This window comes from Lagopus muta, chromosome 3 (assembly GCF_023343835.1).
Source record: "Lagopus muta isolate bLagMut1 chromosome 3, bLagMut1 primary, whole genome shotgun sequence".
Lineage (NCBI taxonomy): Eukaryota > Metazoa > Chordata > Aves > Galliformes > Phasianidae > Lagopus > Lagopus muta.
In genome coordinates, this window is record NC_064435.1 from 49,899,947 (window position 1) to 49,927,037 (window position 27,091).

The following is a 27,091-nucleotide window of genomic DNA, read 5'->3' on the forward strand; positions in this document are numbered from 1 at the left end:
ATCTCAGCAGACGAACTTGAAAACATTCCAGAACTCTTCCAAGTTTATTGCTATCAACTTTATGGTGTTTTGTGATTTATATTAAGACTATATTTCCTGATATGACTTACAACTCTGTCTGGATAGAGACATCTTGGCTATCTCCTAGGATTCCAGTTCTCAAGAGGCAGACGTTATTGTTCAAATTCTGCGATATTGGAAGGCTTTCATTAATTATGAGAGAGAAAAGGATATTATAATATTTTAAATCGAATAGCAACAGTACTCAAGCAGCTACTATCAACACTGCATTTCAGTGTTGCAGAGGGATATTTCAAAATATTATGCAGCAGCAGTTTTGAGTTTAATTGTCTGCAGATGGTAGATGATCTATTTTCCTCACTCGTTGCCACATTTCTAATAGCACCCAGGCTGTTCTGTGTAAATTAGTGATCTTTCATATAATTTTCTCCTTAATTTTCCAATATTTTTGCTTTGCATCATTCTCCAGCTGCATCATGTTGGATCTGACCTTTTAATTTTTTTTTATATTCCTTAATACATATGTATCATAGTGTGCTTAACTACTTAGAGGCAATCATAATGGCAAATAAAGAAATACAAGATCTTATTACTGTGAGCACGCTAATACTTATCTGTAACAGTCAGACTGTTAACAGCTCTGACAAAAAAATCAGGGCACTTGGAACACAGATAATCCGAGTTTTTCAGCTTTTTCTTGTTGTAGTGGCAGAACATGAGGTGATGTAAAGCTTGGACCTCAGTCAGCTACAGACATACCTAACTCAAAGGTGATAACTCAGTGGTCTTTCTTTGAATGTTGCAAGTTAAGTGTATGGGTAGTGTGTGCGTTTCCAGAGCAGAGACCTAAGTAGGCTCAATAAAAATGAATCTAAGGTAGCTCAAGAGCATTTATGTGAAAATTATCTTAACAGGAAATATAGAAAAATATAATAAAATGAGATAATAAAGTGTGAAATGAGTACAAATTGCATAGGGAAGTTAAGACCAGAGTAATCTGATAGGCGATAGCCTTTCACTTAGAAAGCCCAGTGGTGCAACCAGCAGAGCCTAACAGTCTCCCGTTTCCTCAAACACATTCTATGTAAATAGTGTGCTTTGAGTCCTCTTCTGGAAAGTCATATACAAAAACTCATTTATTCACAATAACCAAACTAACAACTGAAGATGAAAAGAAACTTGTGCTGTTGGGTTTTTTTTTTGTTTGTTGGTTTTGTTTTTACCTTTTCTTTTTTGTTTATAAGAAGTTCAGACAATAAACTATTGACCAAGATTCTTCTTGCTGGCCTAGCTTCAGTCTGGCTTTTTTTTCCCTCATGCATGCTGACCTGGAAATCTTCCTTTGCCTTAGCTGCGATAATCGTGACTCAGCTTACAACACCATACATTCGCATCGCCCCTGCTGCAGGCGACGACCAACTAACAGGTCAGAAGTTCAAGTATAGACAAGTCATCATGCCCATTCTTGTCTCCTTTTCTTTGGCTCCTTTTCCCTGATGATTTCTTCATTCTCTGCTCGTAAATAGTTTTCTGTGTTAAAACTTTCTTTTTGTTTGTAAGTTTTTCTTCAGCTCCATTATATTAAATTAAATTGTGTGCTTGGCACCAAAACGCACACACGCATGGCCGTATGTACAACTCTACTGCATGTTTCCATTATGTGTGTAATCTATGGAATATTCTTTCAAGCCTAATGTGAAGAGATCTAGCTTCACTCCATGTGTAAATTCAGTCATAGTTTAAATACAAATATCTATCTATGTACTTGCTTTTTTTTTTTCTGTTATTAGATCAAGACACTAGTATATCTGTCATTTATTTAAGGTTCACAAGTTGCATGTATAAATTAGAACAAAGACCTTTCATTAATGTTTGTCATTTTATATTTTCCCATGGTGTATTGGGAAGGTCAGATTTTCTGTCAACATTTCAAAATGCATAAAATTTAAAAAGAAGTAAAACCAATTCCCTCGTTATGTCATATATGAATTCAAGTCTTAAAATAACCTAGGGTGTGAGATATGAAAATGAACAGAGCTGTAAGGTTTCTAGATCTAATTGTCACAAAAACTCAGTGCAGAAGTGAGACAATTACTGGGCTGAGTGTGGCTTGAAGGCCAGTTCAGAGCGTACCGAAATCCTTACAAACTCAAGGAAACTTCATTTTGTTGCAAAAAAAAAGTGCAAACCCTTGTATTTTCAAATAGTGAGAAAATGCACTAAACAAATTTCTAAAACCTAAGGTGAGTTTGAAAAATGCAAGAGGGGAAGTTAGACCTAGTCCATCAGAATTTAGCAGGTGATAAAATTACTGCCTTTTTCAGGAACACTGGCTTATTTGGGTAATGTGTAAATATTGCTGCTGGGGTGCCTAAGGGTCAAGGGGAGTTTAGATCCTTAGCATCTGGATTCTCCATCAGTCAACAAGAGACAGGTAAATAATTCAACTGAAGAAAAGAGGATCAGTGGCATATTTGGAATAGATTTTAATGCTGTGATATGTGTTTTGTATAACAAAGCTTAAATACATAATGCTGAAGTTATTGCGTCAATCAGGAGAAAATTGTTGCATGTAAGTTCGTATTATGTAATAACATAGGAGCTAACCAGAATAATGGATGTATGATGCTAGGAAGTACTTGTGTGTTCTTGTTAGTGATCTGTCAGTAGCACTGTCCACATGCATTTTTATAGCTCAGTGTTTTACTTGCAAGTACAAATAAGGCTTTGAATAGACAAACAGCATCTCTTGAACTTCAGCAATTTTTATTTCTTCATCTCAGGATTCAAATAAGTATATATATATTTCCAGATGGAGAAGTAAATGTTTTTTATCTCATTCTTTTTCCTTTTTTTAATTTGTTTTAATGCAGAACTGAGTAGCTACAGGGACCTCCAGAGGACAGATCTGTTCTGTAAGGTGGAAATATCTACTGTAGTTAACAATGAGAGATCAGAGATATAGCTAACAAATACGTATCATAGCTAATATATGGCAAAGCACTGGTTACTTTGCTCCTGGTGGTGCATAGCTTGGATATTCAAATTGTCTGTCAGATCTGTGACTTTCTTACTTTTTTTTCCTTAAATAAATACATCTGCTATACCAGTGTAGCAAAAATGCTGATTCATGGCCTGAGCTAGTGATTGAGCACCTGGTAGGAAGGCAGGGCCAACCCAGGGGAGCTCATTGCATTCATCTGACTGTCTGTAAGGGGTGGATCCCCACCCCTTCCCAGACCTCATTCAAGGGTTGGCAGTGGAGGCAAGGGTATCTCTTGCTGGAGATTCCTGCCTGTCTGAGGCATTCTAAAGGTAAGCAGTTTTTCTTCTTTTGTTTCTACGTCCATGGCTGCTGCATTTGGGCTTGTTCTCATTTGCTGCAGCCTAGGCTTATGCAGCCTTATAGCATTATAATCAGAGACTAGTTATATATGGACAAAGTATTAAATTATATCTACAAATGGCATTTGTGGCTGTCTTTGAAATGTATTAGAAAGTCTCTGAAATGATTCCTGTTTTTTTTTGTTGTTGGTTTGTTTTTTGTTTTGTTTTTTTTTTTTCTCCACGAGCTCTTCTCATTTTATAAAGGCCATGTGGTGAAAAGGGAAGAAGTTTCATCTTCCTTCTCAGTTGCCACAATAGGGAGTGTAAGTCCTTTTGCCCTGCACACATGGTCGTTCTTACAACAGTAAGCTTTTCTACAGACAGACTGTGTAAGAACCTTCAAGGTAGTAAGGCAGTCATGGTATCTGTAGTGCCCATGAGGAACCCAAGGATTTTCTTAAAGGAGATTCATAGGAGCTGGTGCAGGCATGAGAGAAAAGGGAATGGAGCTTGTTCTCCCTCCTCCTTCTCCCAGGCAGTAGAAAGGATCTACATGTAAGAGGGCTTTTTTTATGTGGAAGTCATAGGGCTGTTGCCAGCCGTAGTTACCACAAGGCTTTCAGGTGTAGCAGTTAAATAACATTGCAAAGCATTTTCCGCTTAATGCCTTTTCCTTACTTCTCTGCTGAACATCAAAATAATCACATTTGCAATCAAGAAGTTATGTTTCCCTTTTAGGATTTGAGGAGATATGTGATTTGTGGTCGGGAGGACAGGTTTGGGATTTTCTTTTTTCTTTCTGGTGGGAAGCTGATGCTTCTTGCATAACAGAAATTTAAAATCTTGGCTGTGTTCCTGAACATTGTTACTTTTTTTCAAGAGATCTTCCTCTTCAGCAAACTGTGATAATACAGTTCAGCTTTCCAGCCAACTTGCACAGTCTCTGTTATCAACTCATCCTGGCACTGACTGATATATAAGTTTATAAACAATGCATTAGTTCCTCTTTCTTTCCTTTCTCCCTCATTTTCATACAGAAGTGAATTGCAGCCGTAGAATTACCTGCTATTTGTCCTAAATATCTCTATAGCTACTCCTTGCTTCAGTACTCACTTGGAGCTTGCAGCGTGGGAAAGTTTTTATCATCTGTTAGCCAAGAGAAAATACTGTGTGTACGTGAAGCATAATGGTCCTCATGATGCAGTCTCCATATTTGCACAAGCAAATACAGCTAATGCAGTTCTACAGTACAATCTGAAAGCATTTATAGGATTTTTCAAAAAGTTACCACTTGAAAGTGACTGTAAGCTTGACTTTAAAGTTGAATAACAAATCTATGTTTCTGAGAAATCCTGAAAGCTTCTGCATTTTGCTTCGCTATTTTTTAAGAGACATTTCATGTAATAGGCTTAAATTAGCCATATTTGGTATTCACTTGGCCCTCATCTGTTCTGTCTGCATTCTGATAAAATACCATGCTTGGAATTGTGATTAGGATGTTCATTCTTTCAGGCATTTTCTTAATTGTTGGAATTTGTCTGAGCAACTTATATTTAAAGTATTTCCATTTGTGATTTAGTGGAACAGCCACCACTTTGCTAGATGTTATTAAGGCTGATTTCCAAAGAATGCCCTTTTTTACTCCCCATTGTTAATTACACATGCAGGTGGAAGTGGGAGTTCTGTATTGTACACTTTTCATAGATAAAACTCTTGGTACAGATCAGATACAATAAGATATGTCAGAAATCTTATAGAATGACTGATACTTAAGAATTAGAAGTATTCTTTTATGATAGTGACTATCTTAAAGCTCATATGAATTTTACCCTGCATACCTTAAGCAGCGTATTTTTAATCCATGCCAAAAAAGAATCATAAAAATAGTTCCATTGACTTTCTCCTCCCTTATGAAGTTAACTGTATAATAAAATATACAGATCGCTTCAGATCTAGTTCAATACGTAACATTTATCAACATCTTGGTCGGATTCTCTTACTAGCCATTCCAGTATGAAAGTGAAAAATTTCAACTCGAATATTGGATTTTTTTTTATGTGAAAGGATTTACTCCAGATTTATTACTCTCAGCCTCAGCATTACTAAAAATGATTTATTAGCACAAAAACAGAAGTGTGAATTTGAAAAGGACTCTTTTTCTACTTATCTAGTTTGCTTAACAGAACTGGTGTAATTTGAGATATAGCCGCATGGGCTGGACAAACATCATGTTTCTTTTTCTCAATCCTGTACCTTGTAGCATTGGCTTAGATGTATTCTGATGTGTGGAAACACGAAGTGCTGCTTTGAGTAATGGATAACCCATGAATTCCTACTTGACACTGCAGTGTTGTTTATAATAACAAAGGTATATGCAGGCATTTCTTCCGGTTGGATCCACAGTTTTAGGATATTATTCTTTTATCGATTCTTCTGAACGTAACTGGTATCAGTGGGAGCTGTGCATAATTATCATAGGGAGGGCAAACACCTATATGGTGTAAAGCCAAAGGCTCTTTGGTGTGAAGTATGGTGCCATTATGGCATGAAGGAGAAGACTAAGTGAGAATGATCTGACTCTCATACATAAAACTTCAAGCTTGTTATTATATGTACCTCCAGCATTTCTTTTACCAGTTGTGCAGAGATCTTGCTTCTCCCACTCCAATGGGCAGAATGTGAAGCAAGTGGAAATCTTCTCACTTTCTGCTGCAGTGGCTTAGTGCATTCCAGTGGGCTGGAGTGTCACTTGTGATTTATTGCCCTTTTTTTGTTCTTTTATGTGTTAGATTTGTCATCTTTGCGATGACAGTTTCATCTATAAAACAGTATAGTTACAAGAAAATGTTAAGAGGATACAGGACTGCCATGGGAGCTAGTGGTTTTTTTGTTTGTTTTTGGTTTTGTTTTTTTTTTATATATTTTTATTGCTTAGTCAAATGTCAGGTTTTCTGGTTTTAAGAGTACATCCAAAACACCTAAGATTTTAAATGTAAGTACAGTTTCCTTAGACTAGCTGAAAAAAAGCTGAAGCTAAACAGTTATGCTGAGGATGATGTTATCTTATTTCATTGGGCTGGTTTTTTTTGGGCTTATTTTATTGGGCTGTTTCAGCCCAAACAGCATTAATATCAAACTGATGTTTGGTCACTGCTTCGGGTTAGGACAGTGTCTGAACTAGAGTGGGGGACATTCTGCACCACATGACACCTCGCAGAAGGCCATAAAGGTGTGGGGTGTTGGCTAGGGCCCAGCTGCTGCTTGGGGTTTGCAGGGCATTGGTTGGTAGGATGAGCTCTTGCGGTGCTGGTGGGGCGTCATGTTGTGCACTGCCTTGGTCAGTGAGTGGTGAATGATTGCGTTGTAACACACATATGTGTTACAATGCATAGTTACCTATGACTCATGCCATAAGTGCTTATGGCTTGCTAAGGAGATCAGTACTCATAAGTTACCCTGGCACTGTACCCATGGTCCTGGATGTTACAGACCTAGGGAAGGAACAGCTGGAGTAAATCCCCTGACCTACAAGAAAGTAGTAATCCTTTGTTATCCCTCAGGTAGGACTAAGTAGCGTAAATAGGTTGTGCACTGTAGAGACTTGAGTTTTATCTTTTATTCAGTAGAGTTAAACAGCTGGGTATCACAGAGTTAATAGTCATGGCAGGATCTGTGTTAAATCCCTGAAGAACACAACTAGCTGACTAGGAAATGTAAGTGTCCCAGTCCATTGCTGAGAGAAGAGCATAATGTCAAGTATCAGCATCAAGCATCTCTTAAGTGAAGAGACTGAAACAAGGTTTAACTTCAGCTGCTGAAGAAGAGTCTGTTCAATTCATCCTAGCATGAAAAACAATCTACTTGCTCAGTGATGTGTCATCGTATCAGAATATCTTTAAGGCTGTTTGAGGTTGGAGCAAGGAGCACTTTCCTTAATCTCATTATGGAGAATGGAAACAAAAATCAATAATAAAAATAACTATGTGAATAAATTGACAGGATCAAACTTTTGACAAATCTAAGGAATCTGTGCTATCTGTGCAGCACTGGTCAGTATTACATTTGTTCCAAAACGGTTCATCAACAATCAACAGAGAAGCAGAAAATACAAAGCGGGTATTAATAATTTTTTTTTTTTTTAATATTATGCTTCTGTGTGATTTGGTATGCTATTTCATTTTAGTACAGAAAAAAAGTCTCTAATTTTTACATCCAAATAGATGGTTTTGCATGTACCACAATGAAAAATTAAGGAGAGACAAGGGAAGAGAGAAAAACTCAGATATAATTAGTAACTGAAAAAAAGAAAACCAAAACCCTGTGAATTTCAGTGTTTCCCATCTGTAGTTACTGACTACATTCATGAAATGCTCACCAATTTGAATTTTAATTTGAAAGAAAGTGTGGGACCTTGTTTGGGGTAAAATAACCTGTCGTTCACAAGTTCTGAATATCTAATGTTTGTATCACTGGAGAGTTAACAAAAGTGCAATGTAATATGACATGGATCGTATCTGTGCTAATGAATAAAGTGATATTGCAGTGTGTTACGTTTAAGTAGGGTAGTGTAGTAAGAAGAATAAGGTCAGCTTTTATAAGGAGGCAGAACAGAACTTGCTACTCGGGGCAAAATAATGTTCCACTAACTCACTCACTTCTTAGATTCCTTGAAGTAACTGATTCAGTAAATACCTAAGCTGTGTTTGTCTGCTTGATGTAATATCTCAACACTGTGCTAGCTGCGGCTAGTTATTGATGGGATTTCAACACTTACTTTTCCAGACATTGTGTTGAAAACATCCTTTTCTTCAGTAATGTAGGCTTGATGCAAGAGGAAAGGATTTTAGAGCTCTGGGAGCGACATTCAAATTCTGTGTGCATTTTTAAGACTTTATTTTTTTTCAGCACTTTGAACTTTCATGTCCTTCTGCTCATCTGATTTTCTGTCATTGCTGACAGCTGGGAAGTTTTTGTGTAAACAGAAAACTCTGCTTTCATCTTTTGAGTTAACATCAGAAACACAGGGGGAACAGAGCTAAAAAATGTGAGTCATCATTGGTCAGAACCAAATGTGAAACCTTTTTGAAGCAAGCAGGGTATATTTTGTGTTTTCCATCGAATTAGACAGCTTCTGTTTATGACTAAATGTGTTTCTAATTAAAAGTGATATGAAAAGGAATGAAGAGAAAAATGACTATTTAAGGCATTCTTAATCAAATGTGACAGTTGGATGTTTTTCTATAACCGTTAAAGTGTACAGGAAATACATGAAAAATGAAATGTGAATTAGTGATGATCATTCAGAGGAAGCCTGATCTATTTATGTTCCTGTTGATGAACTGTGGTCTTGGTTCATCTGAAGTTCTTCAGATACTATTTTGTGCTATCCTCCTACAAATAGGCAGTTAGTGTGTGATGATAAATAAATTTTGAGAGAGTGACTGGTGTGAAAGATTTCTGATGAGCACTTTTGTAAGGGATTCTATTGGGAAGGAAGCTAGTAGTGGAAATCATCAGGAATGTCAGCTTGCTGACTTTCTGCTTGGAGCAGTTTGTGTATGTTCCTGTAGTAAAGTCCTCAGTACTGGAAACATCAGAAGACAGTACCTCACCCTTAGCTCCAGGTTATTCAATTCCACGGTGCTTGTAATGCCTTCTATTCATGGATAGAAAATAAAAGTTGTGTTTGCCATACCATTGAGCTCCAGAAGTTGAGTTTCACTTTAAGTATGTCCAGAATAATTTTCCTTCTCTGAAGACTGCAGAGTCTGAAGTTTGAAGTCCCACAACTTTCCTGTTTGTATATCATAGTTGAGACAAGCTTTCAAGGACATCTGGTATTTATTAATGCTTTTACTATAGTTTCTGGAGTAGGTCTGGTGTTGAAAACATGTCGCCCAGAGGTCACCTTGGCAGTAGATGAAATTGAAGTGGTTATGATGAGGATGATGTTGAATTATCCACTGCTTGAATATGTGCCACTAAAAAAGTGGTATGGATGTGCTCAGAAAATTTTTTATGTCTGGACAGGATCAGTCTGGACTGATTACTTTCATTTCCTTAGGGATAATTTGAATTCACCATGATCTCTCTCATTGTTGAAGTGGAGATATGTGGTACACACACCTGACCTCATTTTGTGGCTGCTTCTCTGGCCACAGATTATCAATACTTATAAATATGTAACCCTTTATTTTCCTAATGAAATACAATGGGATGCTCTGTAGGGCCATGTGAAAATTTTAAGATTGCAAAGAATGCTTATTTTTCCTTAGAAAATTCTTTTTTTTCCCAAGAACATCATAAACTGTGTCTATATGTTTTATGCTGATTATTAATTTCTGAGTCTAAATGCTATTAAAGTGCAAGAACTTCTAATTTCTTTGCTTTTGAGCAAGGACTTCAAGTGGTTTTGGTGACCAGACGAAGCTTTTGATGAATTTTATTTCCTTTTTCTTTCTTTTAAAGAAAAGGAAGATAAAGTGTTACTATAGTAAGTTTTAGTTTGGTTTGTTTTCTGGAGGAAATGAGCAGTTTGTGAAGGTTTGCTTGCTCATTTTCTTACAAGCCCTTTTTTAAAAAACTCCAGAAAAATCCAGTATCCAAAAAAGCCTGGCTTGAAATTCCATATAAAAAATGATTGTGCTGAGACCAAAAGATGTGTGTCAAGCGAGGAGCTTTGCTTGTTTTAGGCATGTCTTGTAAAGAATGTTGTTATTCTTGACAACCAGAAACACGTGGTTTTTTTTGGTTTTTTTTTTAAAGGAAGTCTTTTTGCTCACATGCGCCAACACAAATCACCCACCAGTGAGAAACAGGGTTCATTCAATAGTCAGTTAAATGAGTCATATTCATCAGTGCTTTTCATTTCTTCTCATGCAATTCTTTGTTGCTTATATTTACATTTTTGTACATAATATTACAAACAAAATTAATAATTCATAATTATGTAGTGAAGCCTTATATCCCTTCTGTGCATAAATCTTTTAACAAGGCAGTTTTTTTTTCTGCATTTAAAAAGCACCAAATAAACAATATTCTGAATCAGTATGGTTGTCCTGTGGAAGTGCAGAAATTATTTTTAGGAAAAGGAGAGCTCTACACGGCAATATGTGTTGTATTGATGATCATAAATTACAAATAAAATACTCGTCTATATTTTGAGTGCTGTTTTCCCTTTTGCCATGGCGTTGAAGCAGACAGATGCAGTGAGAGCTAATGTATCATAGAAGGGAAAATTGTGATAGATTGATTTCCACACCACAGTGCTCAGCAAAACAGAAAGACATAATCCTTGCCCCATGGATAAAGCAGTTTATGTATAAGCATTTCCAGAAGAAGCCAGGGAAAACAAAGGGAGGAAATACTGTAAAAAGAGAAGCAAAGTAGATCTTACTTGAAGGCATTTACAAAACTAATATATTCAAGGCATAGAGAGAAAATACTGAAAAAAAACTACTAATCAAAACCACCTTCTGTTACAAATATAGTCTGCCCAACAGCACCTCATAACTTCCATCATATGGGCAAAAATCGGAGCGGTTTTAAAGGAGAAGTAGGGCCACCAATTGGAAAACTTTCAGTGATGAAGGGGGGAGAGAGAACTTTCTCCTTTAGCTGGAGTTCTACCAGGGCAATGCAACAAAGACTTTCATTAGCAAAATACATGCTGGCTAGCAGATGAGGACTGAATGCCAGTCACTTACAGTATAAACACACTAGCCAGGGTGGTAATTGATTTCATCTAGAAATGCGTATGTTTTGGATCTTCTCCAAAATAGTTCCAAAGCCTGGCATCTGAAAAGAACTTGAAATTCAAATCAAAAGCGTGTTAGACTGGCTTATCTTTTCATAGAACTGATAATGCTGCTGTAGACTTAAGAATAAGTGTACCATTGTCTGCAGTCATGGGGGAGATAGCAGGGTGGAAATAGAGAGGAAATTCTTCTGGGGTAAACTGGACATTTTCCATCTCTGACCCATCTTGGGTGTATTTTGCAGTTTTTGGCAAAGGATTAGAATTGATATCAGTTGTTTAATATTTATAAAAGGACCTACACCTCTGGAGCACAATTTTTCATACCAGTAGCACAGACCTATTTGTGTACTTATCTTGTCACGTTGTGTTTTGTCCCAGTCCTTTACTTTTGGTATCTCTTCATTGGCTGTCCCTACCTTTAGGTCTAGAACAGTTATGTTCCTTCCTTCCTTGGAACACTGTAACTGATATAATTTTTAAAAAATATTACTCTTAAATATCTCTTTCTACTATTAACTGAAAATAATGAATGCTGGTTGAAAGAGCAAGAGTATTCCTTACATTTGTTTATGAGTATTTACCTCCCTCTTCCACCTTCAGCTAGCTATTACAGCCTGTCTTGGCTAAACACAGTATGCTTTTGGTGAAAAGGATTGCTTAGCTTGTGCTTACACTGTTCTTAGAACAGCCAGACTTCCAGTTCAGTTTAGAGCTTCTGCTGTCCTACTATTGTATAACTAATAGAGAGTAGTAAGTATTTTTTTCTTTTTGTATTTGCTCCTGTAATTTTTATAGACCATGGAAAGTATGGGCAGAGTCTCTAGAGCCAAGTTCTCTGATCTCTGGTGACAAGAACCATGGGACTGTAGTGGTGGATGTTTTGAGGAAGCATTGCACTTCTGTGCTTCCATTATTCCATGGAATATTTTGCATCATCTTGGCCACCTAATGACAAGTTTATCTGTTACACAGAGGTATTATATTTCATCTTCCTGACCCACTTTGTGAAATAATATGAAGGTAGGTGCTGAAATAAGCGTTGAATCACGCTGCCTGCATAATAATTTGATTGCATGCCTTAAAGAATCTGAAGTCTTGTAGGTGTGATCGTTTACTTTGTTCTAGAGAGAACAGAGTGCATTTGGCAGTTCCCAGTTTTTGTGTAGCAGAGATCAAAAGATCTGGAAAGAATAGGCTCCATACTAACACAGTGAGCTAGTCTCAAGTTTCAGTGGAGACTGGGACAACCTGGACTAACTGTATCCTTACTTTAAAGCCTTTTAAAGTTAACCATTATGTCAGCCACTGGGAAGCCTATACATTAAATTCAGGTGGAAAGGCTTGCAAGTGATATATCAAGCAAGAACCTACTGAGGAGCTGCAAGCAGAAAGTCAAATGGGCAGCCGCTGTGGTGAGCCTTAGGTGCAAGCCCAGTCTAGTTAGTTAAAGAAAGGAGTTGTTTGTTACTCAAATAGAAGAAATGTCTGGAATTTTTAAGATTGCTTTAGACAAAACAATCTGTAGCTTGTTTTGGCAGTGACTGCTTTTATTTTATTCCTTTGTTTGTAAACAAAGTTAGCACCTCCTAGACTATTGAGAGAGGGTTCTTTTAATGGTTGTTCTTTTCTGTACGGAAATGGGCAGTCAGTCAGCTACTTCTAAGTACAGCTTTTAGAAGGGACTAATAAACACTGAAAAACAAGTCTAAATACTTCTTGATATACAAAGAGAGAAAGAGAAGGACTTATGTTTGATAGAGGTCTTTTTAGAGGTCAGAACAAAATTTTCATTCTGAAAAACAAGGGAAAGCTTACATGTGAGTTAAAAGAATGATATTTGGCTTGGCTAGTTCTGTTAGTGGATAGTCTTAGCTTCCATTTTAATGAGTAGTAGTTCTGCTTAAACTTTTCTATCCAGAAATAACCTTCAGGAGACTATTGTTAAGGGTTTGGTTAGGTTAATAACATGATACTTGTGCCTTCTGAGTGAAAAAGGAAAGGGAAGTTTCTGCTCAAAGAAACTGCAGAACTGTTGGCCCAGAAGCAAAAATAAATGAAATACTAAAATACTAATACTAGAGCTATGTATCTTAAGTGTGAATGAGAATTTTTTCTAAGAAATAATTTTTTTTTTTACTTAATCTTGGTAGAGAAGTAGAAATTCCACCAAAGGAAGTAACTCAAGAATTCATCTTACAGTAGATGTGAGATACCAATTACAGAAATATAGTTCACTTCTCAATCAGAGGAGGATTTGGTAAGACACCGAAAAGTATTTCTTTCAGCACTAAACCACAGAAAAGGAGATTCCAATATAAAGAAAATACTGGTGAGATAGGTCTGGGAGTCAAAAATAAGTAGGTGTTCTGTGGCATTACTTAAAAATGTAATCACTGGGTCTTCCAAGATACAGAACAAAAGGGGCACCATGAGGGCAAGTCTTAAGTCAAACAGTTGAAGGGCAATTATTTTTGAGTTAAGGAAAAAAATGAAATTTCACATCTTAAATGCTGCTGAACTGCAGCCACAAAGAATGGGGAAGAAATAAGGAAAAAGAAAGTTGGAAACTCTTCAGATTAACTAAGGGTAGATATCTAAGGGTTTTGAACCAAACGATGTTACTGCCTTTCTTTTATTCACTGCAGGAAGCCTGTGGAAATACTTTGCTAGATATTGTGACATCATGAGGTTTATCTATAAGTGTATCTCAATTTTTTCGCTTCTGGCAGAGAGTTTGCTCTCATCAATTAAGGACTTTCTGAGGTCAGCATCTTGATCCTTTGTAAACTGTCAGGAAACATTTCCTTGTCCTTTCATTTCCTAGGAAGCTCCCTTGAGCTGTCCTGCACTTGCTGCTTTTTACTGACATACTGCCTCTCCAGAGGTACACCACAGTATGTGTGGTCAGGATATATTTATCCCGATTGTTCCAACTTGAAGTGAGGTTACTGTGTAAGGTTTAAAGTCAGGCTGCTGTGTACAAAGGTAGAACCAGAAACTTAAAAGTCAGGCAAACAAAAAGCTATCAAATCATTTGGTCTAGCGTTGTGAGGAAAAAGCAGTGGGCTTAGCTCAGATGTTGGCAACAAGCAGACCAAAGGGCTGCTTCTGATGAAGAAAGGCTGAGGGAGTAGTGTTGCCTCTGCTTAGAGAAGAGAAGGCTCCAGGGAGACCTTGTTGCAGCCTTCCAGTACTTGAAGGAATCTTGTAGCAAGAGAGGAACTAACTTTTTACATGGATGGACAGTGACAGGACAAAAGGGAAAATGGCTTTAAGCTAGAAAAGGAGAGATTTAGATTAAATGTTAGGAATTGTTTACTCAGAGGGTGGTGAGGCCATGGCACAGCTGCCCAGAGCAGCTGTGGTGCCCCATCCCTGGAGGTGCTCAAGGCCAGGTTGAATGGGGCCCCGGGCAACTGAGCTGCTGAGGGGCAGCCCTGCCCATGGCACAGGATGGGACTGAGTGGGTTTTGAGGTCTCTTCCAGCCCAAGCCATTCTATGATTTAAGACAGACACTCTGCTGGAGATGTAGGAGTCCATTGGTCTTGTTGGTATACATTTTTAAATCCTCTAGCTTAAGCAAGGGATTTTAAAATGGCTGTATCAGACAAATTATTTGATGAGACAGCTATAATATCATGATATAGTGTATATTTAATACTATTACTGTAAAAAAAGGTTACATTTTGTCATGTTTTTTAGAATGGTGGTACAGTAAAGAAAAAACACATGACCGTTTTTTAAACTTGCAGTAAGACTTTCTAAGTTTCTTTTGGAAACACGCAAACAAAACTAAAAGCATAAATTGCCATTACAGTCTGTCAAGTAGTAAAATTAATTTCAGAACTACTGCCTCTGGCGACTTGCATCCCCTTACACATTGTTTGCCTTCCTCTCTGTAATGCCAGTGCAAATTGTGATGTGCCTACAGATTAGAAGTCAGTTATGCAATTACAAGATGAGAGATGAATTGTAACTCTAGACCAAGATCTACCTATTAAACAGGAACCAAAGAAAAGTAAAATGAAACTTTTATAATAGTTAGTGTACTTGTGGGTTTAACACTATGTGCTGTACGTGTCTATTAAATAGCTGGCGGAGTCAGAGTTGAGGCAGCAGCTCTTGATCATGATGCTAGGTGATGTGGATTAATGAAGAACAAAACCAAACTGAATAAAGAGGCAGTATCATCTTTAACTTCAGTCCTGATAGTGTTCATTGGAGGTAAATTTGAAGAATTTTTCATTCATGGAGGTTTCAAAATTGGTTGCTGCACTGAAGAAATGAATGCAGATTTCACTGCTGCAGATGCAAGCTCTTCAGTGTCTGCCTGCTGTCAAAGTACAACCAGACTATGCTAAAGGGGCTGAAATATGGGGTGGAATGCGATAGAATCAATTTTTTAATTTTTAAGGTTTTAAGAAAAACTGAGGTACACTAAAGGAATAAACAGTTTAAATAAAAATGGAGAAAATGTTGATCCAGAATTTCTAATATTCTTTTTAAAAAGAGGTGTTCAAGCAAAGTGGAAAGTGGAAAATTTGGTTCTTTTACCCAAGTGGATTGTCAAATCAGCTGGCCCTAAGAACATTCAGTGAATGAATGAGATGCTCGATGAGACCAAATGAGAACTAAGTTAATACCAGTATCTTCTTTTTTTTTTTTTTTTTTTTTTAATAATAATGGTTAATTTTAGGTTTTTTTAAAAGGGATGTCACACAACATACTTCCAGGTTAAGACATTCCTTTGTCTGCCTGTCTGCCTTTGTCTGCGAGTCAGGCTGAGTCCATCATGGTGATAAACAATTCTGGTTTCTTCCTCAGAGTGGCACTATATGTAATTTTCTTAGAAAATTTCTGATGATTACTCAATTGGGTAATCACTATATGATATGGTATGGGAGCTTCAGTGTCCTAATGTTAGACTTTGTATTTCTCCTTGTCTACAATTTGTTTTGAGAGTTTGTGTTAGAGGTGGATTCTGCAGCTTGTAACGCATTACCCAGAGGGTAATGTTTTGTCACTGAAGGCATTTCATGAAAGTTGTGCTCCAAGATACAAGGAAAACATTTGTATTCTCAGTACGACTGCTACTATCTCTGCACTGTGCAACTCTAGGTAGTTCCGATGAAATGAGAATCCTGTGTCAAAGAGAGACAGGACAATGAGATAAAATGGATAGGATAGTTGAGTTGTATGTTAAAATGGTGCAAGGATGTCTTCGCTAACTTTAATATTGAGCTTCCCAAAAGTCACATTGAAATCCTTAATGGAAGGAAACCACAAGGCAAATTTTAAGAAGGTGTTACTGTAAGTGGTCCAGTAGGGTGAAGTAGCTTGAAGTAGGTGATGATGAAGAGACATTGGAAGGAACCAGTCTTAGAAGTTATACCTGAAATGGTGTTGCTTCTTGTTGTCTTTGCATTCTTCATTTGGGTCTTCGGTTTAAAAGGGCACTGCAACATCCTTCTCATCTCCTGCTGTTTGCATCATACTGCTTGATTCACTGCTTCTTCTTTGTCAAATCCAATTCAACAGCTGCCTTTTGCAAGATGATACACTGGGTGTTTTCTAAATATCTTGTACACTTCTGAGCAGTATAGATTTTAAAATCATTTATCTATGACATAAGGAAGTTAAAAATAGAACTGTTTATAACAGAACTTCATGCATATGCACAGAAGAAAATATAGGGATAGATTCTGTTATGACTTCACATTTAGAGTAAGAATTTTATTAATAGAGAATTGCAGTTCATTGCTATAGAACTAATACTCTGTTGGGAATGGACACAGATATGTAGCAGATCACCTTTCTCTGAGTTACCACCCACACAAAGAACCATGGCCTGATTACTTCAAAAAAACCTGGTACTCACAGTTAGCTCTAGAAATATTTTGATTATGTGTTAGGACCCATTTTATGACACCAATAACAATTGCCAGGTTTTCCACACATTCCTAGTGGAATTTGGAAGAAATAGGCTGTGAATGTAACTGCAGGCAATCAGAACAACCATCCTGGAACATCCTGCTTGTGAGTGAGAACATGAGAAACTTGTCATTGTAATTCTATATGCAAAAATTTTCTGAATTTGATCACCGACTTGCTTTCTTTCAAAAAAAAAAAAAAAAAAAGGAAATGCAGAATCAAATAAAATACATTTGATGTTTTCTAAACCTTTGTGGAACCTGGGCAGTGAAATAAGAACATGGTCTGAAAATACTACACTTAAGTTAGACTTTGCTCTGCCTTTCCCCTTCCCAGGATGAGCTATAGTAGGAGAGTGGTGCATAAATCTCCGTGTCCATGTTATGGCAGGGTGCCTCAAATCATGAATACTGTCACATTTTGATTTAAAAAATAAAAAAAAATAAAAATGAAGTCCATTAAAAAAAAAAAAAAAAATTCAGTTCAGTGAATTGAATGTTGCTTCCTTAACATTTTTTTTCATCCTGAACTCATTTAGTAGAGGAAATGGATATTTCATCAGACATGGATTTGACGTTCCATCACATTATACAGTAAACAGTACAAACGATGTTATTTTTTTAAAATGGAGAAGCTGAAAGAGCTAAGACAGTAGATGCTGTAAGGCACTGGTTATCTCATTTAAACAGATATTAAATGTGGGTGCCAGTAGTGTGATCATCAGCTGCTTCCCACTTCGTGAATAAATTGTTTAGGAGTCTTTTTGCCTACCAGATGTGACCTAGATTTAGATTTCCAAAGGCAAAAAAAAAAAGTCTATTGTGTAAAAAAACAATTGTGGGTAAAATGCATAGTAAATGAGCTTATCTCACTTTTCCAGGTGTTTAAGCTAATATATTATGGAATTACAGCTTCATTTATGAAAAATAATTGAGGAAAATGTTCCAGCAAATCAAATTTGGATAAAGGCTTAGGATAGTTATTGTGTTGTAAGTTTCTAAATGGCAGAAAGAAAGGGGAGCCAGAAGAGATAATAAAAATATAGGAATTTGTGAGACTGTGAAAAGGCTCTTACAAGAGGGTCAGGACTGACTGTGATATCCTACCGGTGTTGTGGTCTGACAATTCAGGAAACAATATGAAAAATTATATTATATTCCTGTCAATGCATATGAAAGCAGGATTTATCTCTAGAAAGATCACAAATTAGTATCTGTTGGCTCGGTTAGGATTATTGGCATCAATAAGTGTATAGAAATGGCAAGAGTAACGTCCTTATTCTTTTCCCTTCTCCTTTTACTTATTCCATAGGGGCTGCTACTCGAAAACCAGACCCAGAGCCTGAGAAGCAGACCGACCATACTGTTAAAATTGCTGGAGTCATTGCAGGCATCTTGCTGTTCGTCATTATATTTCTGGGGGTTGTGCTGGTAATGAAGAAAAGGTGAGTGATTAGTAGATATTTTTTATGTACATGTTCATATCATAGCATCTCCTACAACAGTTCTCAATCTGATATTGGCATAAATTTCCAGCCACCTTCGTGTCCTTTGTCAGAATTTAGGAAACAGTGCTCCTTCGTATCCCTAGAAGCTTTGTTGAGATTTTATAAAAACGACAGCATCTGTTTCTTTCTACAGCATTTTCTATGAATTAATATTTGTGGCTTTGTTATAGAAGAAAAAAACAACTCAAGGTTAATGATTCTAGCACTTCATGCATTAGTACTGCATGATGGACTCTAATAATAGAACAGGATCTCTATCCTGAAAGGGTGAGTTTCCACTCTATCCAGCAGATCAGCTCAAAGTTGGATATAATTTCATTCTTGAACATAAAGGAAAGCCTCAGTCAGGAGCTAGAGCTAAGGTAATTTGTGCTAAGAATAGGGTCTGTATTGCTTGGCATAAACTTCATTCCCTGAAAACAAATGATAATGTGATGGTGCTGAATGTTTCCAAATGTTGGCTCAATGCAGACATGTATTGAGATTGTTCTGATTTGAGATCATATGAAAACTGCTGTAACATTAGAGATGTAAGGTTTTTAAGTCTGCTCATTGTTTTCAACATTGTAAAAGGGGGAAAAAAAAAAGTATAAAGTATCTTGCAGCAAGGGAGGTGGCATACGTAAGAAAAAAATCTTTGCGATGATAGAAGTCAAGATTGGGTGAAATTCATTAGCAGAAAAGGTCAAGGCTTTTGGTTATATGTTGAGGTTATGAGGATATGAGGTTTCCAGCAGTAGAGGTGGAGTTGAGGATGAGCTGTGCAGAGGGGCTGAGTCACTAATTGTCCATACATATCTCTCATAGTCATCCTACTGTTCCACTACCCCTCTCCTCCTTGCCATCCATCTGGTATTATCCCCCTCCCCTTTTCTTCTTTTGCAAGCAGTCTTGGCCTGATTCTGCTCATTCCAGGACTGTGACTTAGTTGTATGATAACTAGTTTGGCAGGTCTGAGGCCTGAAATTCTTTGAGAATGTAAACAGAGGAGGTGGCACAGGGAGGGAGGTAGCTGCTCGGCAGTGCCTCAGGGCAGGCTACGAAAGCAGCTTCTATTCACTTCCCTTGAAGACAGAAATGGGTCCATAAGGTAGGACAGAAAAGTGAGCTGTGGCTGGGGCGGAGGGCTACCTCACAATAAGGGATGGGGAAAGTTGTCAAAAGTTGCTAGGCAGAAGAGACAAAGGATTAAGACCTAGAGTAAGTCTGGCTGGGGCAAAATAGGCTGTATAACCAAATCTCAACAAAGCGCAGTGCAGCAGAGTTGAAATCTGTTCTGATTTTTTTTTTTCTCAATATTTTTTTCTTCCCAATTCTGATTCATTGCATCATTCATACCTTCCATTTTAACAGTTAAACTCCCGAAATTCTTCCTTGGGCTAGCGGCAGCACGTGGCATGCAGTGAAGAAGGCTTCTTGCATTGTCTGGCCAGTCCTTCATGTAATTCCTGACCAGCATTCATCATTCTTTCTTCCCCTTCTGAATATCCTTAAGCATCTGCATCAAAGTTAGAATATATTCAAACGCAAGGCACCAGATCTTCTTTGTCTCAAAGGGTGAGAATTGCAAAATGATCCAAATGGATTGTCAGGGTCTGTGGCTGAATGAATGCTCTACTGGCTCTTGCTTCACTCTCTAGGGTAGAGCTCTTTGATAATATAATTGTTAGAGGCGGGAAGGTTTGAATCTTAAGTGTTTGAATATTAATGCAGAAGGGTGCTTGTTTCCTTCTGTCTATCACATTGCAGTAATTAACTCATAATAATTCTGTTGTTAGGAAGAAAGTCCATTATGTGAGCCTCTTCAGGGTTTGAAATAAATCTGCTTGTGGAGAGATGAAACTATTGAAAGTACAAGTCCAGGAACTCTTGTTACCAAATGTGCAGAACTCCATTGCATATGATATCATTAAATTTAACGTGTCCCAGAATCATGCTGTAGCCTTGAGTGAAACAAACTGTAAAATGAGTTGAGGTGAATATTAATAAGTAAGAATGGTTCATCTGTGTAACAGTATGTGACTAGGCTATAATGAGAGTATCAGGAGATGGGTATATTGTGTCCCAGACCTCTAAAACAGGTGCTGTATAATAGAAGGTCTCGAATACATTTATGCTCACAATTTAAACAAAAAAATGGACCAATTATTCAATAGATTGTTATTGGTACATTAATTCAGTATGCTACTGAAAGTCCCTATGGTTTCACCTTGGTTCAGTTACTGTGTATACATTATGCATTTAAAGAAAGTGTATAAATCATCCCAAAGGCTTATTGTACCTGCATTGTTTTTGCAGTTTTACGATTCTTTAGGTGCTACTTCATGAAACAGTCTTTTCAATGTCGCATATCATTTGACTACTGCAGTTTGTCATTTTATTTCATATACTTTATCAGGAGCCTTACTGGAGTGAAGGACTGATCAGAAAGTGAAATAGCAACTAGCACCTCAATGGCATCTTTCCTTTGAGAACCACTTTCCTTACTGCATTGTTATGAGCAGACTCTTAGGGCTACAGTGCTAAGATTTACCATGCCAAATCTACATGCTCAGAAACTTGCTGTGGTTGCAATTGGCTGCAGCATTATCACATTCCGTTATCCCAGGGCACATCCCAAAGAATGTGCTTTCTGTTATTCATCCTTTCACTGAAATGAGCCCTTGTAGATGCACTTCAGGGATGGGATACCATCCAGAGACCTACACAGGCTCAAGCAGTGCGCCCAGGAGAACCTCATTAAGTTCAACAAAGCCAAGTGCAACATCTTGCACTTGAGTCATGATAATCTCTAATATCACTACTAACTGGACAACAAAAGGATAGAGCACAGCCCTGTTGAAAAGGAGATGGGAGATGGCAAGCTGGACATAAGACAGCCCAGAAAGCCAACTGTATCCTGGGCTGCATCAAAGTGTGGGAGCCCCTCCACTCTGCACTGGCAAAACCTCACCCAGAGTACTACATCCTGATGTAGATGAAGGCATGTCAGCCTCTTGACTTGCATCCAGAGGAAGGCCACAAAAATGATCCAAGGGGCGGAACACCTCCCTGAGAAGATGGGCTGAGAGAGCTGGGGCTATTCAGCTTGGGGAGGAGAAGGCTCTGGGGAGACCTGATGGTGGCCTTTCACTATCTAAAGGGGGGCTATAAGAAAGAAGGGGACAGACTCTTTATCAAAGTTTGTCATGATAGGACCGTGTTGTAACCATGTCTTTGCCCACCATAGGCCTTTACCAGTCACCTAAGTTAAGTTAGCAGTCTTTGTGTTTGGTGTCAAGCACTACTGGCTTTTGCAACAAATCAACTTCTTTTGGCATTGTCACAGAGTTAACTAGATTAATCTATGCCCAGGACAGGGGGGTAGTAGGTCCCAGCCCCACAAAATGGGAAGAGAAAATGAAAAGAGACAAGGAGATGGGAGCTGGGCTCAAGGAAGGAAGAAAAAATAGCTGCAACGGTCTATAGAAGAAAACTTATTTTACTAACTATGATATCGGAATGCAAGATAACATAATATAATACAATCTAATTGAAACTGAAACTAATAAATCTAAGATAGGAGAGAGACAGTTCCTAAGACCAAGTCAAACCTGAAAAGCTTGGAACGGCTAGGAAAGCACCCTCCAGCAGCCATTGCAAGGCAGTAAGAGAGACCGCCCCACCCGGTAGGGCCAGATCCCATAACTTCCATAATGTATAGGGATAGGTACCTGGAATTGGAGCATTAACACTTCAACTCCCAGTGCACTACGTGACGTTATGGTGCGGAATACTGAAAACCAAAAAACATAAAACCATGGCAGGCATTAATTCAGTAGTTAAAAGTCCAGCCCAATGCTTAAAGCAAAATTTTGAATGCAACACAGATATACTATACATATGGTTCCTGTAGTATGACTGTATGTAGAAAAGTTCTACAAACACTACTACTCGTTAGTCATCATTATTTATTGCATTATATAATGGTCTTCTGAAGTAGCTATATTGTAAAATGGATGGCAGAGAGATTGGGCAACCTAACTATTCAGCATGATGTGGAGTCACTGTTGAGGGTAGAACAGCCAGGACACTAGCAGGCTCACTCTTTGATGAGCACACAAATTTGGTTTACTTTAGTCACCTGGGTTGGGTAAAGACTGCCAGGGCTTCATTGGTTTTCCCTTCACTTGATTGTTTGGAGCTCTTTATCTGTTCTGATCTATCATTATTCATTCCAGTGCTTTCCTGCATAAAGCTGTCGTGTAAAGTAAACTAGTAGTCTATAAGCTATTCCTAATAGTAATATGGTCATATCAGTATGATTATTCTTCCCTGTGAAGGGAAGCTGGGAGGCTTTCCTCTTCCCATAGTTGTGCTGTAGATCTCTTATGTGTGATTTAATGTAGACTCAATGGAAGCCAATACATTTGTTACCAGAATGTTTCTTTGCAGTAAAGTGGATTTTTATATCTGATCCTGAATGTAAAATTCCAGGCAAGGCCCTTGATCTCTACTAATCTTTGACATACCTGCATGGCAATTTATAAAAATATATATATATATAAAATATATTATACATTTTATATATTATATATATTATATATTATATTATATATATTATATATATTAAATATATTATTTTATAAAAATAAAAAAATGCTGCAGGTTTACCTGTTGGTCAATTTAAAGCAGAGCAATGGAAAATTAGGGAACTGTTCCCTTAGCCTTAGTAAAAGCAGAAGCAATTAAATCAAGACTTAGAAAAATCAGAACCTTATTTTATTCTTTTATCTTTTTTTTTTTTGTACACTTTCTATTATATTCTCTTTCAGTTAAGTTTAAAGAAGGAAATAGAGGTTGAAAAGTTAGATCTGTTGTTCCAAGGTTTGCTTAGAAATATGTCTTTGGGATGGTGGTCTTTTTTAGGGCTCCTTGTTCCTGCAGTGGTACTGTAATAAGCAAGCAGTTATTAAAATTTTATGTTGGCTTCTGCTTCAGTTGTAGAATGGAATCTGTCTGATCAGTTTCTCTCCATGAAGCGGTTATTTTCTTGTACTCGTCTTTACTTTCCAAGTGTCTCTGTCTGAGCCTTCCAGTAGCTTCCAATGTGTGTAATTGTGGCATTTGTTTAAAGCAGTCTCTGGTTCTTGGCAGTGGGTAAGGAATGCTTTTGTATGCCGTGGAGCTGGGCAGGGAATGCATTGGTTTAATTCCCTGGTAGTAAATCAGGCTGTTCAGCTGTACACCTTTGCCAACAATTTCAGGCAGAAATTGGAAATCAGAGATAATAGAACTGAAGGAAAACTCCAGTTTTCTCCAAGTGCCCTCCTGTGTTCTTTTTTTTTCCCTTAAGGCCAGCTACAAAAAAGAGATAATGAAAGAAATCAGTGTGGAAATTACACTGTTCCAGAAGCTTCTTCATATAGTAGGACAATCCTTCTTCAACCTGCTGCATTATTTTCATAACATTTTATAGTAAGGCTTTACTGTATTCGTAATATTTATGAAGTGTAGTTATGTTATCTGTTCCGAAGGATGGGAAAGAGCTTATTTTTTTCACTGTACATAGGAGCGGCCTATTGACATGAAATAACCATTTTGGTGGAAAGTGGCTTAAACATTATTGGTTCCTTGAGCAGAAGAGAGTTTAGCCAGTATTGGCCAAATTATTTGGGTTGTGTTCTTCTACAGAAAGAAACTTTTCTGCACTTTTCCTACATATGGGGAAGATACATTTGTATACATTATGTAGGACATAAAATGGAACTCTTCAGAATTTCTTTAAAATGCTAAATCTGTTCAGTTGGGAATAGTGCTCTTACATGTGACCTGAGAATTTGTGAATCTAAAGCTTTGTAAAACTAAATTATTTTTCCTGCAGGTATTGTCTGTATTTCCTTGTTTTTTGTTTACTCTTTTCTCATTACCTATTATTCTTCTATTATTCTTGAGAATTAAAAACAATTCTGTTTGTCCAGAGTTTTCATATGGAAAATCTCACGATAGTAACAATCTAAAAATAACTGGAGCTTGAAACTTTTAATTTTTCTCATCTTCTTAATGGGACACTTTCATACATATTTAAGCTCCTAGATTTTCAATATTTTTTTCACACAGCTTGATTCATCTCTGTAACATATTTGGCAGAATTTTGCCTGTAAGTACCAGCAGTGCTTCTCTGATTAATTGTATTTATTGTTGTTTCTCAAATTATTATACATCTTTTAGAAGTATGAGAACATTTGTACTAATTACACTAAATCTCTGCAATTGCAACATATGGCAAGAAATAGTGTTGGCAATGTCATGAGATTCTAAATGAGAGCAAGAGAATGAGTAATTCTGAAAAGAAGAGCGGGGGGGTATAATTACAAATGATCAAGATATGGAAGCAACACCTTGCTAATAGAACAGGTAGCTTGGACTGCTTTGGTAGGACCTGATTCTGTGCCCGTTACCGAAGGCAATGGAGTATGTGCTGGTGGAAGAACAGTACAGATGTTTCTATAGCTTTTTCTTTACTTTGTTCTTAGGCATCTTTTAAATCTCATCTTTAACAGGTGTACACTTTTGCAGGTTGCCACGTGATTAAATATTCACTATCTAGCCTCTTGTTTTTGAACAATAAAGTTTCATCAGAAAAATGGGAATAAAAACTGGGAAACATTTCTAACGGCATCTTCACAGAAGGAAGATGAGAGAGAAAATTTGATGAAAGCCTAGTTTTCAAAGGGATGCCTGAAGCATGTAGCTAGAGGCAAGTTAACATTAGTTATAGGCCTTTGCAAGGCCTGTTTACATGTTTCCCTCTGTAGTCAAAGGCTGTATGTATGTGCTTAAGAATTACAAATGCCTACATGGTTCATTTCAGTCTTTTATCTTGCCAACGTGTGAATGCTATTTGACATTAAGCTCTGAAATGTTGTAAGATCTCAAGCCTCTTTTTAATTACAGTCAATATATGGAATTCATTTGGGTTGGATCTTAGCCCTTTTGGAGAGTTGCAGTCCTACTTGCAGGAGACTTGTAACTGAGGGAGAGAGAGATGTAAAGCAGAAAAGTATAGCTGGAGGGCAGGTATACTTTGTGCTTCTGCAGTGCATGTCTGGGTGGAGAGTCTCTCTATGTAAGAGGTAACGCAGGAAAGACTGGAGGGATGCCTGTTTCTTAGGATGGTGGTGCTAGGTCTCCAAATCTTTGTGACACTCATGTAGACTGAAATAACAGAGATACAGGTTCAGGTCTTCTTGTTCCCTTTGTCATGTGGGGAAATACCAATAAAATTTCAGCCAGTAAAAATATAGTCTTTCTACTTGTGTGATAGTGGGAAATTTTCACTTACTGTGAAGTAACTTAAAGGCAGTTGAAATAACAATTATGAATATAGCTATAGACAGAAAGCACCTCCAAAGTAAGTTTTTCTTCAGGATTTAATTAGTTATTAAAAAAGCTGAAAGCTATTTGTCACTATTGATTTTCCTCTGTGGAAGCAAGTCCTGGTCCTGTCAATGGCAAAACTGATTTCTTTAAGTAAAAGACAGGATATCTAAATATTCTATTGTATTATGACTGAAAGGGAACCTCTATAATACATACTCTGGAATTCCTTGTGGTTAAAACTCTAATATTCAGAGTTTGTGTATACCTATTTTTAATACAGTTGGCATCTAAATTGAAGGCATTTTATTACTTCATTTGTCAGTTTGTATTATATGTGGAGATAAGTATACGTTAAATGTCTAATGTTACTCAGATGTGCAGTGAAGTGGTCTGATTTAACAGTTGGAGATGCATTGTGTATTGCATTGCTTAAAGTTTTATGGAGATTTATATGTCATCTATCTGTTCCAGACATGGTGCATGATATGCCCAGATAAGCATTCTTGCTACCTTCCATTTGTGTCATCAGTTCTGGTCTCAGTTTCATCTTGATTTTTCATACATTAATATTTGGCTTTTCTTTCCTTCCATTTCATCTTTTCCACCACTGCCTAATCCTTCCACCATCATGGCAGAAGAAGCTATCACTCCTACACTTACTACCTGTAAGTAATTTCTTTGACATCAGAGATACGCTTTCTGCCATGTTGTTCCATGCATAAGTAGTGAATGCTAATATTGAAAGTTCCTTTATGAAAGCTTTTTGAAAGTTCTACCAAGATAAAAAGATGAGAACAACATGGTCAGTAATGTAATGAAGTATTTAGTTTTACAGAAGTTTCTATGCCTGCTATTGTGCATTGGAGTCACGTGAATAATTACATAATGAATCTTTTCAGTTAAAAGAAGTAGCTATCAATGTCACCACTATGCCTATGAGAAATTTTAATGCCTCAGTAACAGTTTTTTTGAATGTATTCACTGGTTTCTTATTTGCTTTGATGAGATTATAGCATTAGTTGCATATGTACAAGCATTTCCATTTGTTGCTGTGTACATATTATTACTTTTTCATTAATGATAATCGTGCATAAATGTCATGAGTTACCATTACTGGGGTGGATTTAAAAGGAGTGAGCACTATAAACTCTCAGTGGGTAAAGTATCATTCTGATGTGGTTCT

The 27,091-nt window shown here is 37.2% G+C and overlaps 1 protein-coding gene across 12 annotated transcripts in view; it reads left to right on the forward strand.

Moving 5' to 3' along the window:
• Nucleotides 1–27,091, forward strand: part of PTPRM (protein tyrosine phosphatase receptor type M) — a 459,433-nt gene that overhangs the window by 280,607 nt on the left and 151,735 nt on the right. For 6 of the 12 annotated variants that reach the window (XR_007376063.1, XM_048940376.1, XM_048940372.1 and 3 more), the window contains exons 14-16: nt 1,373–1,447; nt 18,351–18,483; nt 26,544–26,573. Coding sequence is in view for 11 of the 12 variants with exons in the window: in XM_048940376.1 (XP_048796333.1) it covers nt 1,373–1,447; nt 18,351–18,483; nt 26,544–26,573 (238 nt within the window). In the remaining variant the exon portion in view is untranslated. The remainder of the gene's footprint in view (nt 1–1,372; nt 1,448–18,350; nt 18,484–26,543; nt 26,574–27,091) is intronic. The other 6 variants (XM_048940381.1, XM_048940377.1, XM_048940378.1 and 3 more) reach the window with 3 other exon arrangements.